The sequence below is a fragment of the Gnatocerus cornutus genome, chromosome 1 (genome assembly GCF_029298725.1).
Source record: "Gnatocerus cornutus isolate USDA-ARS CGAHR chromosome 1, icGnaCorn1.1, whole genome shotgun sequence".
In the NCBI taxonomy this organism is placed as follows: Eukaryota; Metazoa; Arthropoda; class Insecta; order Coleoptera; family Tenebrionidae; genus Gnatocerus; species Gnatocerus cornutus.
In genome coordinates, this window is record NC_142233.1 from 18,666,270 (window position 1) to 18,686,401 (window position 20,132).

The 20,132-nt window shown below is 32.4% G+C and overlaps 1 protein-coding gene across 11 annotated transcripts in view; it reads right to left on the reverse strand.

Moving 5' to 3' along the window:
* Positions 1 to 20,132, reverse strand: part of PIP5K59B (Phosphatidylinositol 4-phosphate 5-kinase 59B) — a 47,693-nt gene that overhangs the window by 13,021 nt on the left and 14,540 nt on the right. For 6 of the 11 annotated variants that reach the window (XM_088050051.1, XM_088050047.1, XM_088050050.1 and 3 more), the window contains exons 3-14: positions 18,237 to 18,390; positions 12,174 to 12,385; positions 11,984 to 12,125; positions 11,761 to 11,936; positions 11,492 to 11,707; positions 7,852 to 8,081; positions 7,618 to 7,750; positions 7,483 to 7,570; positions 7,080 to 7,142; positions 2,050 to 2,124; positions 1,765 to 1,815; positions 1,470 to 1,670 (exon numbers count right to left, since the gene is read on the reverse strand). In XM_088050051.1, coding sequence (XP_087906177.1) covers positions 1,470 to 1,670; positions 1,765 to 1,815; positions 2,050 to 2,124; positions 7,080 to 7,142; positions 7,483 to 7,570; positions 7,618 to 7,750; positions 7,852 to 8,081; positions 11,492 to 11,707; positions 11,761 to 11,936; positions 11,984 to 12,125; positions 12,174 to 12,385; positions 18,237 to 18,390 — 1,741 coding nt within the window. Of the gene's footprint in view, positions 1 to 1,469; positions 1,671 to 1,764; positions 1,816 to 2,049; positions 2,125 to 7,079; positions 7,143 to 7,482; positions 7,571 to 7,617; positions 7,751 to 7,851; positions 8,082 to 11,491; positions 11,708 to 11,760; positions 11,937 to 11,983; positions 12,126 to 12,173; positions 12,386 to 17,889; positions 18,203 to 18,236; positions 18,391 to 20,132 lie in introns of those variants that run through there. The other 5 variants (XM_088050053.1, XM_088050049.1, XM_088050052.1 and 2 more) reach the window with 5 other exon arrangements.

Here is a 20,132-nt window from a genome sequence, read left to right on the forward strand (position 1 = left end):
AACTCAACAAATGAGGTGTATAAACTGAAAAATGCACCATTGCTTTAAACTTTCGGACAATAAATACCGTTCAGAACTGTTAAAAACAGACAATTCATAGCAAACAATTAGAAACGAAACAAAAAAATAATTCGTCAATACCCATTGCTATCAGAAAAGAATATCTTTTTAATTTTTTTCCCGTTTCATTTTTGTTACGCTCAAGTTCACTTGACAACAATAAAAAACCCATGAAGATTACAAAATATAACTGTTTATTGGATTTTATGCCAACAAAAAATTCTGATAGTAAAAACTGCGCATTTAATGTATGAAGTTTAAAATGGCACGAAATTGTAACAGTTTTCCTGGAAACTACTGTAGTTAACATTTATTGATAAAATTCGCGTTAAACTGTTTATTGTGTAATTACCATTGTTACCCATATACAGAGTGATTCTTATTAATATTAATCATAGATGGCTTTGCAAATTTTGACGTAGGGCGTAGTGCAATTCGCTACTAGTTGAACGTGTTACACATAAGCGTAGAATTGACGGGGGTTAGGGTGCATGTATTATTTAATTATTTTTTGACAATATTGAACATTGGACTACTGCTGCTTGTTATGCACCATTAATGCGAACTGAAATGATGCAAATCTAGTGTAGTCAAAGCACATTTTGGACACTTAAAATGAATTAGTTTGACCACGAAATGTTACCATATGATACGCCAGTGGGCTCCAACTTCGCTGTCACTAATCTGTCATCTGTCAAGCCAGGTGTGAGAGTTGAACACTTTTTGTGAGCTTGTCTCATTGCTATACCTGGTGACAAATAACAAAATAACGTCCTGGCAGAGCACGCAGTTTTTTCTAACTTGAGCAAAATCGTATGGTGTAAGAAAACACATGTCCAAAAAATGTCAACGCACCTTTGATTAATATTAATAAGAATCACACTGTACGAACTCCTCATTTATTTTGAATACCGCATTTCAAGGTCATTTCAAATTTGAGAAGATTCGGATTGGATTGAACATAAACGAGTATTTGAACACCTAAAGACCCGTTTGTGATTCAATACATAAATCCTCTCAAGTTTGACGTAGCGCTCCACAATTTTCACAAATTATGACTTTGAAATGCGGTGTTCAAAATAAGTGAGGATACGACACATATTTTTCATTTTAAAGTTCAGAATTATCGAAAAAATTAGCAAGCAACGTGGCGCTCTCAACGTCCAAACTCTCCCCATATGACCCTCTACCCTCTACACCTTAAACCAAATCGTCCATGCCGTAAAACACGTCCCCAAAATACCGATTTCCATTCCCCCATTCGGGTTGATCTTTATCAATTCGCTTAGATCCATCCGATCGACTTCTCCGATGAGTCTCGCTGCCATGCATAGTCAACTCAACAAACAAAAGCGTGTTATTGGCATGCGATCTCTTTGGCACTACATGAGCCAAGCAATGCTTCGCACCTTTCCCGTTGATGCTTCCCTTTTTAGTTTTTGGGGTGCCTCTGGGAGGTACTGGCGGGGGCACTTTGGGCTTACACTCAGTATTCGATCGTCCTACGAGAACAGCAGGATACGACGAAGCTGGAGGAGAGGTGAGAGGGGTACCGGAAGAAGGATAAGAAGGAGGCGAAATTTTGGCCGGTATCGTTTCAGTGGGACTCACTGCGCAGCATGAAAAAAAAATTGTACGGTTTTGGTTTTTATCGTTCCGGAACTAGTATTACCACCCATATGATACAAAAATGTAACCACTCACCGGTTTTGCTTCCGTTCTGTTGGCTAGCATTCACCTGCGCCTGCACAGTAGCTGTATAACCCAACACCACATGAATTAGCACAAACATACGGTTTACTAAGCACAATGTCATGATTTATAATAGTTTTGTTTTAAAGTCGAAGCAGAATACAAAAAGCATTCGATTGTTGTTAAACAAATGAAAAAAAAGAACTGAAAAACCTCCTGGAGACTTAAATTTGTGAAAATTGATTATTGTTTAATGCAAAGCTTTGACGAGCATTAATTTAAGAGACAAATACTCACTATTACTATCCAACTCTTCATGGGGTCTCAGAGGCCTCGACAGCGATTTTCGTTTCGACGGTGAATGTTTTAACGCTGCAACAAACACCGGAAAAATGTAACAAAACGAAATAATAACGCAGGCAGACTATCATTCGTTCAAAAAAAGCCTTAATACCAAAATTACTTTAGTGAAACACACTTGAAAAAAAAGACAAAATTACATCTACACTTTCAAAACTTTGTACATTAGGAGATTTAGTCAACACTCAAATACAAATAAAGACACTAAACAAAAACAAACCACAATCAACATTACCTTAGTGTTAAGTAGTTTGCAATTATTAAAAATATTCAAATGTTGCAATTAGTGAGGCAAATCACTTGGAAAAAAACAGAAATGTATTGAACCAAAAAAGCCCACGCTCATGAACAGAAAGGCACAATGGAGCGGAATTTCTCCAAATTGAAAATTACATGCACGTAACAAACAGTAAATTAAATTGAATGTATCATTTTTCGATGGTGACTTTTGGTGATAAAATCAGAGTCTTTTCACTATTAAATCCTTTGATTTGCAATCCAACAGGCTGTAAAAGAGACGTTTTTAACGGAAACACTGCCTAATTTTCAGAAATGTCAAAAATTTGACAATTATTTTCTCACCAAAAATCTCCCTAGACAACGTTGCCGGTTGTAATGCAGAGGTGGATTGCGGTGTTGGTGGTTTTTAAAAAAAAACTGTGTTTAGACTACATTTATCTTGTATTGATATTAAAGAATTACGTAAAATTAAACATGGGTTTTTCCACTAAAACTTCTACAATTTAAATATCCAAATATTAAATCTGATTTGAACTTCCTTACATAAAGTCCGTTTTTTATTAAAAAACCACCAACACCGCACTCTCCCACCACTTTACAACCGGCAACGTCGTCGATGGTGACTTTTTGGTGATAAAATCAAATAGGTTAGTTGCCTAATTGACAATTTGATTACACAAAACGGTCTTTCAGGCTGTGCCGAGTCTTTTCACTATTAAATCCTTTGATTTGCAATCCAACAAGCTGTAAAAGAAACGTTTTTAACGGAAACACTGCCTAATTTTCAGAAATGTCAAAAATTTGACAACTATTTTCTCACCAAAAATCTCCCTAGGCAACGTTGCCGGTTGTAATGCATGGGAAGATTGCGGTGTTGGTGGTTTTTTAAAATAAAAACGGACTTTAATAGTATATTAAAGAGCGTGTTTTATAATGGCCAATTTCACGAGTTCCCGGTGTACCAATGCCATTATAAAACAAGTCCTTTATTAGTATATTAAAGAACGTGTTTTATAATGGCCAATTTGGTGCACGAGGTCCCTGTGTATGGGACGAGTGCACCAATGCCATTATAAAACAAGTCCTTTATACTATTTTTTCGAATTTGCACCCCTTTTTTAATAAAATAAAATTAAATTTTAGAATTCTTTAGAAGAGTTTTCGTGTTACACGATTGGTAATGGTTTTGTAACCACGACTTGCCACTTGATTTTCAAATTTAATTTAAAATTTGACATTTATTGAGTTTCACTGTCACTGAATTTTGACATAACGTAACCTAACCTCACAGCCAGTATTCATATCTATTATATTTAGGTACAATTATTGTTAGCCGCAAAGGACAGTTTAATTATATTCATACATTTTTATTCACGCAGCAATTAATTACCCTTCGTCGGGCGCGGCTGATCTCTCAGGCACAGCAATTATTATTCTTATTATTATTTAAACTTTTTAAATTTCGAGTCCTCTAGTTTTTAGTTAGATTTAAATGAACAAAAATATTTTTTCAATAATATTTTGTTAAAATTTGCTTTGAAACATTCAAATAAAGATAATTCATTAATAATTTTGTCTTAAATTTAATTGAAAAAAATTAAATTATCAATTTATTTAATTGAGCTCGTCAAGCACACCGCGCCAGAACTAAGCAGTTTTTGATGGGCGCCCGACGAAGGGTTAAACACAAATCGTAAAAACCAAATTGACCAAGAACTTGACAGGAAACAGGTGACAGCCAGACTAATTAGTTCTGCCAATTCTTAAAAAACAAAATTTCCTACTTTGAGTTCTTTTATAGATACCTATAAACGACTCCAAATTGAGTTCTCTAATGGACCTATTAAAGCGGCAAATTCGAAAAACTATTTTTTCGAATTTGCACCCATTTTTTAATAAAAAATTTAAGTTTTTCAACTGTAAGAGTTTTCGTGTTAGACAATTGGTAATGGTTTTGTAACCACAACTTCCCACTTGATTTTCAAATTCAATTTAAAATTTGACATTTATAGAGTTACACTCTAACTGAATTGTAACCTAACCTCGCAACCTGTATTCACATCTATTATATTTAGGTACTTATATTGTTGGCCGCAATTATATTGATACATTTTTTTATTCACGCAGCAATTTATTAAACACGAATGTAAAATCCATAATGGTGAAATTGACCAATAACTTGACAGGAAACGGGTGACAGCCAGACTAATTAGTTCTGCCAATTCTATAAAAACAAAATTTCCTACTTTAAGTTCTTTTATATACCAGAGCTCATTAATATCGGTCCACTCATTAAAAAGTTAAGTTGGCAACAGCCCCCAGCAATTTTTATCAGTAACAATTGGCAGTAAGAGCGTTTGACCTTGACGCACTGTGGCATGCGTAGAAGCTAATCGTCCTGCACAGCATTGCCAAAACTTGTTAAATCTCTATGAAAAACTTCCTGTTGCACTCAACTTTGACAACGCGTTAACCTCAAAAATCGCTACATGGAGTGCGGGCACTACCGCCTGTAAAGTATGCAACCTCCCACTCTGGAGGATCAACAAACCCTGCCGGTCCATTTAAATACCATTGAAAGAGTTGTTTAGACGCAGTGTTTAATTATTTTTTCTATTGTAGTTGGGTTGCAACTTCTTAAAATGTATTGTTTTAATGATAATTTTGATCAGTGAACAATAAATGTTTAATTTTAGCCAGAATACAAGCTGCTGTCTCTATTATTTTTGGCATATTTTGTTAAATTTTGATAAAATCGTAAATTTCATTTTTAGGGATATTTATATGCAACTTGCAACTTTGCACAATCCATGACGATACTAAATACAACAGATATGGCAAATTCAATCTATTAGGATTTTTTGAATAAAGCTATTTTTTTGTAATTTACTTTGCGATATCTCTAAAAGTTAGGTATTATTCTAAGAAAAGTTGCTTAGAATCGAATTTTAAATTCATTTATACCAAATGAGGAGTTTTTAAACGAAAAATTTCCAATTTTTATTTTATCACATACAATAATTCTTTTAAGCAGTGAAACATTGTATAATAAGAATTGGTGAACCAAAATGAGCCATGAATTCTTTAGTACATACAATGTTGAACCACGTTCAACTTTAAATTTTGAGTTCCCATTAAGTATAATTTTATGCGAACTAAAAAATAAACAAAATCATTTATTTAGCAGGAATGAACAAAATATTAATATTTCATTATCAATAATTAACGATCGAATTTAAAGATTTTAGTATTTTAAAAAAATCGAAATAAGAATTTTAAGTTGAAATTTTGCAAGGAATGTATTCTGAGCAACATTTCTTAAAAATCGAAGATGTCCAACACCAAGGAAAAGTTCACTTTATTCAAAAACTCGTGGACAATCTATCATTTTTAAATTTTTTCTTCTAAAACTAAGGAAGATAAAAGCTTATTCATTTAAAGTACAAAGCACTGTATTATTTTTTTGTCTAATCTGCAGATATTTTAATTTTATTTTAATTTTCATCGTCAAGCGACAAACGCCTGTAACTTTTTTTGCGATTTTTAAAATATCAAATTTTTAAAGTCGTCATTCGTTGGCGTTTTTGGGCCACTAATTACGCCAAAAGTGTCCTAAAATAAACAATTACTACTCAATGGCAGTATAGATAATACAAATTAAAAGATTTCAACCCAATCATAGTAAAAACACAGTCAAAAATAATTAAATACTGCATCCAAACAACGCTTTCAATGGTATTTAATGGTTTGTTGATCCTCCAGAGTGGGAGGTTGCATACTTTACAGGCGGTAGTGCCCGCACTCCATTCAATTTGAAAGCCTAATTTACAACCAAAAATTTTCGAAAATTTACACAGGAAGGTGAACTAATAGCACTTTAGATGCCTATAAACGACTCCAAATTGAGTACTCTAATGGACCTATTAAAGCGGCAAATTTGAAAAACGTAATTTCAGACTGCCAGTCGTGAACTCAAATTATAGCCATTAAAATTTGCTGTTTTAAATGACGCATAGGTTGGTAATTGACCATAATTATCGATTACATTTGATTGGAAATGATTAAACGTCTCCTTTTTAAAAAAAAAAACTGTTTATAGTCATTAACGTTTTCTCATTTCCCAGTTGACATCAACATATCCTTACAAATCTAAAAGGGCTGTCAGATAAAGTAACAAATTACACTGTCTCAATGTCATATTTAGTTGATACCAGTGTTTAAAACAAGTAAATAAGTTGACAAATTAACAGGTGATTTTAAATTTGGGTGAACAGAGCTTAAAAAAGTTTCGCGCTTTCACCCTTATTATCAAATCTGGGTGTGCTTTATTAAAACTCCAGTCCTGTTTTGAGTCATAATATCTGGCAAAATCTACTCACTAAGGTGTGAACAACCAGCGTTGGAGCACTTTTAATGAACGACTCAATTTAAATTGATTTTTATAGCAGCACAATGAAATAAATCTAGCTAGATGTAATCACGCAAACTTCACACGCAAATTGTTATCAAAATAATATGCATGAACTCACGCTGCACTACCCGTTCAGTAAAATGTAGTTAACTCCGACGAAATCGTGGGCTTTTTTGGATAATGCGTGTTGAATAAAAAACCAAATCGAAAACCGAAGCAAACACGAGCAAAGTAAAAAAACTGTGTATAAAAATCGAAAATGTAGCAGTTAATTGAAAAGATGCAATAATAAATATACGGTGGAGGTGGACTTTACCTATGTAGCTGGTAACCAGTGTGCGAAACTTGCGATGATTGCCCTTAATCTCGGGCAAGTCCACTACATGAAGCATTGAAACACACACATACAGAGTCAGAGTCCAACATTCTACATAACTACTAGGTACGAATTATAGAAGTGGTAATGAAGTAACATTTTCAGCACGATATCCACTAATATAATTTGTAATAATAAGAGGTAGAGGTAAATCCTGGCGTTAACAATAACACAAACTACATTACAAATGATACATTGAGAAGTGGGAGGGTCAACTACTATCATAGAGAGAACATGGAACATTTTTAGATCCCAGATCGTCGCCAGTTAGAAATTAAGAAATTATTAAGTTGATCCCACATATTGGTTATATCACATACATCAAATAGAATCAGATACTTACGAGACGGTATCTTTTTGAACACTTTGTCAGCCATAAACTTCTGAAACCTTTGCGCGTAAAAACTGGGTCGGTGCACCGACACCGTGTCCTGCAAATTTACAGTAAAAAAAACAACAAACAAAACACGCAACTTACCCCATCGTGAATCATCGATTTCCACGTGTGTTCTAATTTTTTCTTTAACCTATAACTTTGTAAAATATCAATGATACCGATAAACAACAACAAGCGTTCTCCTTTCGCGTTCCTTGCTGGAATCCCCCCAGGTCTGAAAAAAATTAGATAACTTCAGACAAAAGCGATGCTCGCGGCGACAGTAACTGAATGTCACCGTTGTGTTTTACAGTTTTGTTTATTGTTGTAACTTACGGAACATCCTCATCTTCATCGATTGGTTCCGACTCTGCTTGAATGCTCTCCATGGCAGTGGAATGAGCAACCAGTCTTTGCCTATTGATAGACCTGCTTCTATTCAAAGCGGCGGCCCCTATTCTATCTTCTCGTTCTCTCTCCCTTTCATTATAAAGCATAGCACCACTAGGATCCGATAAAGTACCCTCTTCTGGCACTTCTTCAAGATTAGTACGCGATCTTTTCTCCTACAATAGTTTTTTCAAAAACCTGTGTGAAACTGTTATTTTTATAAGTGGAACAAAATATCCATATGTTTTCCCAATAGGACGGAAAATAAACTCGACACTCATATTCTGGCGGTCTAGGTTTGCGGCATTTGATTGCAAGAACCCGTGGAAGGAAAAAAAAGCGCCAAACAGTTGAAGGAATGTCGGTAGATCGAGCCATGGAATGCTAAATTACTTCAATATAATTATGAAACTTAAGACGGCCAATTAATTCGGAGCAGAGGACAAATTCTTACTAATTTTATTAAAATGCCAACACCTCAGTGCCATTTGAAGGTCACACGGAAGTTATTTTACGTTGTTGTTCAAAAGACTTCAATGCGTCTAATGTTGGCAAAATTGTCTAGCGTAATTTTCACTTTAAATCATAGGCGCACTTCTAGTTATTTATGACAATTGATGACAATAGTTAGTTAAAATCGGCTAAACATTGAATTGTAGTCGAAAAACCAAGAGCGATTGCAAAGTTTGATGAAAATCGGTCGCTAAGAGCAGTGGCTGCTGATTAGTAAGAGTTGTACAGGTAAAATAAAATGTTTAGAGAAAAATCAAAAAGAACGCCACTGGTCAAAGTCTGATTTACATTATGGAAATAAAGAGAAAAATCCATGACAACGAAGGAGTCGTTCACATTTCGGTGTCGTCAAGTAGTGGTTTTCTTTAAAAACATAAAAATTACCAAACAGCAAATATACAGGTGTCCCAGAACTCGCGCCTAGTCGAAAAAGGGCGGATGCAGACAGCAATCAGGACGCCAAAAATGCTCTGTTTTGTCCTGATGGGCATCAAAATTGAGAAATTGCTTAACGAAAATGACCAATCGCAGAAACTCAAGCGCAAAAATATTGTTGCTAGGTTTAATAATTAAATCCTAAAGAGAATAAATTGATTTGGTCCACATTTTTATAACTGACGTCTAATGTCAATTTGACAGATAAAAACTACACAATGGCGGTTCTAAACAATAAAGTCCGTTTTTTTTTTTTAAAAAAACCACCAACACCGCAATCTTCCCCTGCATTACAACCGGCAACGTTGCCTAGGGAGATTTTTGGTGAGAAAATAGTTGTCAAATTTTTGACATTTCTGAAAATTAGGCAGTGTTTCCATTAAAAACAGCCTGTTGGATTGCAAATCAAAGGATGTAATAGTGAAAAGACTCGGCACGGCCTGAAAGGTCGTTTTGTGTAATCAAATTGTCAATTAGGCAGCTAACCTATTTGATTTTATCACCAAAAAGTCACCATCGACGACGTTGCCGGTTGTAAAGTGGTGGGAGAGTGCGGTGTTGGTGGTTTTTTAATAAAAAAACGGACTTTAGAAGCCTGTCATTCATTTCCACATTCACAGCTTTTCCCGCTAGCTCCGGTTTTTGGCTAGACATGAGTTCTGGGACACCTGTATAGCTGTATTTAGTGTAGAAATTTCGCACTTCAGAATAATTTTCCGTCGAAATCTCTATTTAGCTGCGATAAAATCTGCCATCTACATAATATTTACATTAAACTCAAATCAACCTTTAAAACAACGAAGTGATCCGATTCCCGCCTTCCCCCCCTTAACAAAAACCCAAACAATGTATTAAATGATATGTAGCTACAGGGTGATTTTTTTAAAACGGCAGGCGTTGTAGAATTTTTATTTATGAACCGATTTCAAAAATTTAAAAAACAATGTCTTAAAGTCAAAATGTCTTAGTATCTTTTGGTCGATACTAAACTTTCTTATTTTAAATTTGCATTATTTTTTTGCTTATTTTTTTTTATCATTTGGAAGATATTAATTTTCTTGATTCAGAAATGTGTAATATGTTCCACTTTTACAAAAAATATTTAAAAAAAAATATCAAAAATGAAAAAATTTAGGCAATAAAAGTTAATCAAATCTAGGTGCGTGGTGTCAAATAAACAAATGCCGATATTGTAATGTCAAAAAGCAGCAAATAACAGAAAAAAATAGCAATTTTTTGTGAAATTATTAATAACAAAAGACAATAATAATTACAAATCAGAAAAAACATCTACCTAATTTAATTAAAATACAGTTAAAACGCCATCCCGTGTTTTTCATGGCACAATTGACATCATGCACTTAGATTTTATTAACTTTTATTGCCTGTTTTTTCAATTTTGATAATTTTTTTAAAAATATTTTTTTGTAAAAGTAGAACACATTACACATTTCTGATTCAAGAAAATTAATATCTTCCAAATTATGAAAAAAAAAATAGGTTCCTATTTAAAATAAGAAAGTTGAGTATCGACCTAAAGATATTAAAACATTTAGAAATTTTTTAAAATTATCAGTTTATAGTAAATTAAAAACCGTTTAATTTGTTTTTTTAAATTTTTGAATGCGGTTCATAAATAAAAATGCTACAACGCCTGCCGTTTTAAAAAAATCACCCTGTATATTATGTTCTACAATCTTAAAAGTGTCAAACAGTTAAAATATAATTTTCTTTCTGAAAGTTGTCAGCGTGTATTAATAAAAATAAAATTAAAGGAATTAAATTAGTGCATTAAATTAAGCTAGTATGAACTAAACTGGACTTTTATGCACCACGTAAGCAGTCTTAATGGATCTGCAAAAAAAAATTAGATACAGAGTGATTCGTATTAATATTAATCATAGAAGGCTTTGCAAATTTTGACGTAGGCCGTAGCGCAATTCGCTACTAGTTGAACGTGTTGCACATGAGCGTAGAATTGACGGGGGTTAGGGTGCATGTATTAATTAATTATTTTTCGGCAATATGGAACATTGAACTACTGCTACTTGATATGCACCATTAATGCGAACTGAAATGATGCAAATTTAATGTAGTCAAAGCGCATTTTGGACATTTAAAATGAATTTGTTTTACCGCGAAATGTTACCACATGATACGCCATTGGGCTCCAACTTCGCTGTCATCTGTCAAGTCAGGTATGAGAGTTAGATTTGCGGATTGCGGTTGTTACAAAACACATGCACACTTTTTGTGAGCTTGTCTATTGCTATGCTTGGTGACAAATAACAAAATAGCAGAGCACGCAGTTTTTTCTAAATTTTCTAAAAAAATGTCAACGCACCCTTTGATTACTATTAATAAGAATCACCCTGTATAATGGAAAACAAATAAATTTTACACTTATTTTTGAAAATGTACAGAAACCAATGTCCTTTGAGAACAACAGCTATAATTTCGGATGTTGTAAATGTAGGAATAGCTCTTTTTAAGTAGTCGTTTTATTACAGCAGTTAATTTCCAAATAAAACGTAAATCAATGTAAAAATAGACAAACCACGTCAAAATTCTTGCTTTGTTGTCCCGTTGAGACATAATATCGATATTTTGCACCACTGAATCATCACGTGATATTTACAAGTTTCTCTCTTTGCGCCTGATCTAAATTATGAATGGTCAACAACAAACTATAGTCCATAATTTTGAAACTTTCCAAAACACGACAATCCCTCTGGATGGTTTTAACCAAGGCATTGTATGTATCGGCTTCCATTAGAATTCCCTCAGGATGATGTTCCATAAAGTCCAGATCTTTATAAGTAGGAGAGCGCTTTAGACTTTCAGCTTTCGACGCCTATTAAAAAATTAATAAAAAAACTTACACAACACAAAGAAAGCGAACAATACCTTTCTTTTATACGTGCTTCCTTTGAGATCATATTTTTGATGCATCACTACTGAGCTAGGTAATAGATTATTCATAATTACCAGTCTTACGTTTTTACTATTACATTGGTAACAATACAAACCAAAAAACTTGGGCAATAACGTTCGTGGATTTTGATTCAAATTCATATAATAACCTTGAAAAGTCCTGTTAGTTGATAACAAAACAACAATGAAAACGTACCAGGTAATAATTTCTGCAAAAATTCTCCCTCTTTATGTTGCACAGTCTTAATAATAAATTCATCATCACTAGTCAAATAAAAAATGGAACCGCTAGCGCCTGGATTGGACAATTCTCTTAAAGGACTATCACACATTGACATCTGTAATATTGCATTAATAAACAACACCACAAAATAGAAGCGACTCACTAAAAAATCGTCTGGTTGTATTCCGAACAAATCTCGAAAATACCTAAAAGCTATCGGAGCGTAATTTTTGAACTTAAACTCGGAAAAATGATGAGCTGGAGTATGATTGGAGCCTTCGCTTGGAAAATTTGTCGTTTCGACGGTCATGAAGTCTTGCATTAATAAATCACGTTCAGGCTTCGACGCTAGGCCTCCAACAGCATGTTGAATACCTATTGATTTAACAGAAACAAAAAGCTTGTCAATGATAAATTGAAAAGATAACAGCGTTGATGTCTAGCGTTAATGTTATCGATTTGAATACGCGTAGGTACGTACAGAAAAATGAGTTTACTTTTATCATTGCACGACATTTTTACAACTCTGGCAAGCGAAATAACCACTTTTAATGTCGAACGATTGATTTTCGATTTGGAGAAAATGGGGCCGGCATGGAATAGAGTCAGATGCAATAATTAAAAGGTACAATCAATTTGTATGGTTTTCACGCAGATAATTTAAATAACAAAGTTGCAAAAGCACGCTTTTATTTTTTAAATATCATTTAAACTAGACAAATTAGAGGATTATGATTGTAATCAATAAGATTTTAACAGGAAAAAGCTTTCACTTGATGAATATGAATGCGTTACTTATTGAAAATAAGTATCTATGTCGGGTGTGTTCAATCTAGTTTGTAGTGGAATAGATAAGGGTGATTTCAAAATTACTTTCAAAAGTAACAAGACTTCTCAGAGAAACGCGTTTACCATTTTTTAGTACGTTTTTAGGCTATAATACTTAATCAAAAATCTTAATAAACAATTCTAAAACCTACAAAAAAATGCAAACATCGCTACTTTTACAAAAATCAGTAAATAATTTTATCTATAGTCGTAATTTTGTAACTTTGATTTAACCCCGCCCACATGGACAAATGACGATTTGAATTTGTCGAATCAAGGAATGGCTAGCCTCCTTTACACAACATAATCAAAAATTTGACAGCTCTAGTGTCACACTTGTCAAGAAGATTTGCAGTTTTGCGGGAATTTAATTAATCGTGAAACCTTCGTCGATTCTTCTTCTAATGTGTATCAACGAACTATCAAAATGTTGCAGAGTAAATCAGACTTTCAGCTAAAATTCAATTGGCCCAAAAGGTAGGCGGAGTTAAACCAAAGTTATAAAATTCTGTCTATAATATATCATAGTAACAAGGCCAAACTTTGACAACGTGTTAACCTCAAAAATCGTTTTTTCAATTTTCTCCCTAAAGAATTGAAAGCCGGATTTACACCCAAGAATTTTCGAAAATTTACACTGGAGAGTGCACTGATAGCAATGAGCTGGACTTTACTATTTTTTCTACTTTGCATTGTAAATAAATTAAAAAAAAGCATTTGAAAGAAATTATTTTCGATTAGGGATTTTTGACAAGTTCGGTTGGTGACAAAATGACGTTTGTCTACCAAAATTTCAATTCAAATAATTACTGACGTTTTCTGCTTAGCAAAATTATGATTACCACGTTTGCCTCTCTTCTGGTTCATTATTCCCAAATCCACATTTTCGTGATCATAATAATGATCATTGAGGCATAATAACATAGCCAACATAACCAAAAAAAGTTACTGTTTTGCGTGCTGTAATAAAAACAAATGTCTTTATTGAGAAACGCGTTTGCGTTTCACAATGAAAGTATTGTTAACGCAAAGTCGAAAATTAGTGTATTAAAGAACGTGTTTTATAATGGCCAATTTGATGCACGAGCTGTAAGCGAGTGCACCAATGCCATTATAAAACAAGTCCTTTATACTATTTTTCGAATTTGCACCCTTTTTTAATAAAAATTTAAATTTTCCAATTCTAAGAGTTTTCGTGTTACACGATTGGTAATGGTTTTGTAACCACAACTTGCCACTTGATTTTCAAATTCAATTTAAAATTTGACGTTTGTTGAGTTTCACTATCACTGAATTTTAACCCAACGTAACCTAACCTCACAACCTGCATGGAGTGCGGACACCGCCTGTAAAGTATGCAACCTCCCACTCTGGAGGATCAATCAAATTGAAAGCGTTGTTTAGTTGATTATTTTTGACTGTGTTTTTACTATGGTTGAGTTGAAATCTTTTAATATGTATTATCTATACTGCTATTGAGTAGTAATTGTTTATTTTAGGACACTTTTGGCGTAATTAGTGGTCCAAAACCGCCAACGAATGACGACTTTCCAAATTTGAAATTTTAAAAATCTCAAAAAAAAGTTACAGGGGTTTGGCGTTTGACGATGAAAATTAAAATAAAATTGAAATAATTGCAGATTAGACGAAAAATAATCCAGTGCTTTGTACTTTAAATGAATAAGCTTTTATCTTCCTTAATTTTAGAAGAAAGAATTTGAAAATGATAGATTATCTACGAGTTTTTGAATAAAGTGAACTTTTCCTTGGTATTGGATATCTTCGATTTTTAAGAAATGTTGCTCAGAATACGTTCCTTACAAAATTTCAACTTAAAATTCTTATTTCAATTTTTTTTAAATATTAAAATCTTTAAATTTGATCGTTAATTATTGATAATGATATATTATTTTGTTCATTTCTGCTAAATAAATACTTTTGTTAATTTTTTTAGTTTGCATAAAATTATACTTAATGGGAACTCAAAATTTAAAGTTGATAGTGGTTCAAAATTGTGTAAGACAACACTGTATGTATTAAAGAATTCATAGCTCATTTTGGTTCACCAAGTCTTATTATACATATTACTGCTTAAAAAAATTACTGTATGTGATAAAATAAAAATTGGAAATTTTTCTTTTAAAAACCCCTCATTTAGTATAAATGAACATAAAATTCGATTCTAAGCAACTTCTCTTAGAACAATACCTAACTTTTAGAGATATTCCTAACGCGAAGTAAATTACAAGAAAATAGCTTTATTTAGTAAATCCTAATAGACTGAATTTGCCGTATCTGCTGTATTTAGTATCGTCATGGATTTTGCAATAAATATCCCTAAAAAAGAACTTTATGATTTTATCAAAATTTAACATAATATGCCAAAAATAATAGACATACCAGCTTGTATTCTGATGAAATTAAACATTTACCATTCACTGATCAAAATTATCATTTAGGTAATACATTTTAAGAACCAACTACAATACAAAAAATAATTAAATACTGCATCTAAACAACGCTTTCAATGGTATTTAAATGGACCGACACGGTTTGTTGATCCTCCAGAGTGGGAGGTTGCACAATTTACAGGCGCTAGTAATCGTAAAATCCGTAATGGTGAACTTGACAGGAAACAGGTGACAGCCAGACTAATTAGTTCTGCCAACTCTTTAAAAAGAAAATTTCCTACTTTGAGTTCTCTTATAGATACCTATATAAACGACTCCAAATTGAGTACTCTATTAAAGCGGCAAATTCGAAAAACATAATTATCACATCGTCTGTCGCAAAATCCAAAATTTTGAGCGTTTACTTTATGATTTTATCGCAGTTAATGTATTTCTAATTTAATTTAAATTTAATTATTATTGTAGCGTTTAATGATAAAACTTTGACAAGATAAGTATGACAGTAAATAGCTATTACACTTCAATATTTATGTATTATGGAGCAAATCGATGACGTCGGTACTTTTAAACAGATGATATAACAGTTTATAATCCCCCCATGTCCCATTCTGTTTTTAATGCAAAGTGTTTTAATTTTAGTCTTTTACAATCACGGAAAATTTTATTTTAGTTCCAACATTAAAAAATTAATTAGATAAATCAGCTCATATGATCAAATAATGTTTAACTATTCCACGATTTTTCTTATATTATGTTGTTTATATAACATATTTTTTTAAACATATTCTGCTATTTTAATGGTAACGTCAAGGTCTTAGTAAACGTTACCGAAGGTTGTGCTTTTGTAATTAAATTATTTTCTGCAGTTTTAAGTTTTACATAAATAATCATGGAAGTGAAAATTAAAGCCACACGGATTTATTACATACTTATTTATTTAGTTGTTAAATTTTAATCCGTAATTAGTGTTATTTTAGAAACATTTTAAAATGATCCTATTTCCAACACCAGCATAAAGTGGGAAATTTATTTGTTGAATTTCATTTGAGTTCACTTTTTAATACAAGACGGTGCTTGAGGAAGAAATTGTGTGTAAGATTAAAGTGTTTTACTTTTACCAATCAACTGAATATTTTTGATGAAGCACCTGAAATTAGTTGTTGACATCGTGTCCTCAAAAATACAGACTATAATACTTAAACTGTTTATAATTAGTAAACTCTTTCCCAAGTGAAGTAATCTCTGTTCCAAAAACGGTGCTTTTATTAGTATTATTTACCAAAACTGTTTTTTTTTTGTATTGTCATCTAGGTTAGACGGAAAAAACAAGATTTCAATACAATATGGTACAAGAATTCTGTTCAAAACTTGTATAATCGGAACAAGATTAGGCGACTGAACTCGAATTTATTGTATCTACTAACTTTACAATATTTTACAGTTTCCTTACAAAAATAGCGCTGCAATTTTATTATTTTATTCGTTATACAACCACTGATAACGTTTTTTTTTATTCAGCCTTAGGTCTTGATGTGACAATAATATATTATGAAACGCGTTTCATAATGAACATTTTGCCGCACGCACGTTTTTAATAAAGTAGTAGGCGCGGCAAAATGCATTATAAACAAGTATCATACGTTATTTTTTCTATTTCGCCTTATTTTAAACGAAAAAACTTGATTTCGAAATCTAGGGAATTTTAGGGTAGTTGGCATTTGCAAAATGTTCGGGAAAAAAATCGAAGTAGCCAAATCCAATTTCAGTCAGTTTGACAGGTGTGACGTTTTGAGGTTATCGGAGCGCCAGGGGGCCAAGAGAGCGAAGATGTTGATCATGATGGTTCTCTTGCATCCAAAGAGTTTTTCTTCGATGAATTATTAAGCCAAGTACAAGAAATAATAGTGTATTGATCGATTTATCGCGGTTTATCAAAACCAAAATCTAAATTGTCAACGTTGACGGTGGGTTGACGGTTTGTCTGCTGCAAACCTAAGAAAAATATATGTTCCTGGAAATATTGGCACGGGATTGGTTCATTACGATACCGAAATACGCTCAAATGCGTATCGAAATATCTTCATTATGAACGCGAAATAGAAAAAATCTTTTTTGTATACACAACAAAATTAATAACGAATACAAACAATAAAATTACTAAAATGGAAAACCGTAATTAATAAAAGGAAATCCAAATTAAGATCAAATCGATAACTACATTAACCCTCGTCATTTGATTGATGAAATTTATTGCAGAATTTGTTTACAATGATATTAAGAAACTTTCCCTGCAAGCGTCACCAAAAATCATGCAGGACAAAATATTTCCGTTTCTCACGAAACGAAACTGTGTCACGAAAATCGATCTTCAATTTTTGATAACCCACGATATCAAACACATTAAGCAATCCCGACATTATTGCCACGAGTTTTTTCAAACTACAGATTTAAGAATCCACATCCTTCCGGTTAAAAATTCATATTTGTTTAGTAACCCCATTCCCAACTGTCATCTTTATTTTCCCCTTGCGTTAAAGCGGAGAATTGGAATCCAGGATTTCGTCTCATTTTTTTTGTGATTTTATAGGGTAACCTTGCACTAAACTAATTAAAATTTTCCACTGTATTTTCTCTACGCACCCGTTTGTATTTTCGTGGCAAAGTAAGACTCTCCAGTATCAAGACACAGCACTGACATTTTCCATTGAACACAACAGATGCAATTACGATAAGATTCGATGAGTGACTAATTCCAACTAACACGAGCCTTAAAATGTGAGCGCTAGGTTACGTAAAATCATCATAGTTTCTATCATCTGTGCAATTTTCATATACAGAGATAAGATAAAGAATGATGTCAATGATTCGCGTTTTACTGGAGAAAAATATTTGAATAACAAATATTAATTTGAATTTGCCATGATCGTGACGCATGATTCAATAATTATACTTTCAAGTAATCATTTGATGACCATCCATGACCTTACCCAGTTGTATGGATCCCATAATTTGACTAGTCTGGATTTTCTTATAAGTGATTTCTCCACCAACGCCGACTCTCCGATGACCGATTTTTCTTTCCCTGTCTTTCTCTCTCTCTGCTTTCGTTTTCGCCACATTTGAAGGCAGTTTCTGACCAGCCTGTGGATAAAAAGACAATATGTAAAAATAAGACAGCATTTTGCTTGGAAAACGTTTTGCATACTGACAGAAACCTTGCTACGTCAAGATAAGAAAAATCATAAAACATACAAGTCGTGTAAACGACAATAAAAATAATGATAAAAGAATGCGGTGATTCATCTGTTTATACTTTTATTTGAGAAGACACTTCTAGAAACTGAATTGTTTATTGCATTGTACTTTCGTTTTTGGATTATCTGAAAAGTTATCCACATAAAGTTGCGGTTCGTTCCTAGAACACGTTTACGGAAACACAAGATGAATTTTTATGAGATTATTAATGTTATAGACCAGGGTCGATAATTTTTGAAACCAAAAAAAATCGTAGTAGTTGGAAAATGTTGAGAATATTACAAAAATGAAAGGAAAAATAAATTACGGTCGATTCGAGATCGGGAAGTGGGAGAGGGTGGGTTTTCAAGGGTTAAAATCGGTTTATCTCAATTTCCGGCAAAACTACAAGTCTTATGGAAAAAGTTAAATGGCAAAGTTGTAGGTAATAAAAAGATCTACAACTTTTGTATTTACACTTTTTTCTCATAACCTCAAAATTCACATGAAAAACTCAAAAAACCACGTTTTTGGTTCTTTATTTTTAACTTTTACAAAAAAAAAATTTTTTTTATGAAATTTGGTGAGAACTTACCTTTGTATATACCAAATACACAAGAATTTTTTGGATTTGAAAAATTATTTTTTTCTCCTTATTTTTATTTAATACCGAAAAAGCACCCTAATGTTCAATCGAAAATTTACGCGTCAAAATATCAGCTTTTTAAAAAAAGTTGGTGGGCTTTTTATTCGTTGAAATCTCTACTTTCTGATAGTGTAATAAAAAATATACGTCACTATGGAAAATATTTTCAAAAAATTTAAAAAACGAAAAAAACTCGAATCGAAAAATTATTTTTCTATCATTATGTACAATTTTGAGCCATTTATTAATATTAACACTGTAATTACTTATTTAGCGTATGATTCTATGTTACATTGATAAACAAAAAAAATTTCAATCCATCAAACATTAAGATTGCAAAATAAAACATGGGAAAATGGTTGTTAAAAATATTCAAGATAGGATTTAAAGGAAATTTTATCTAAAAAATGAGGATGTTAGAATTTTTTTTCAGAAAAAAAGCTGGTTTATTACAGTTTTATTATATTTTTCTCATAAATAAAATCTCATACTATATAAATGTTCTTCGGAATATTTTTTAGTGCAATAATTTCTGTCTCTTTGATGGTATTCCTTCGTCGTTTTCCGATTCTAGCAATGAAATTTCGGGAGCTTTTTGATCTAGACTTATTTATTAATTGTGCCAAATTACAAAATTATCGATCAAAAGAAACACATTTCGAAATTTTTTAAATTGATGATGGAACTAGAAATTTTTGAAAAAATATGTTAATGCTTGTAACTAACAATTTTAATGCCAAAGCAATCAAATTTGGCAAAGTTACTAATTTGGACTTAGTTACTAACCATACGAAACTTTAAAGTTATGCAGCAAAAGAATGAATTTGAAAATTTTTTATAATTTTTTTTTGGACCAAAAACTGAAATTAAAAATTATTTATTAGGGGTTTTATCTCGGTCAGTTTTAACGCCAAACAATAAAATTTGAGGAAGTTACTAATTTAGACTTATTTATTAACTGTGCTAAATTGCAAAAATATAAACCAAGAAAGTCAAATTTTGG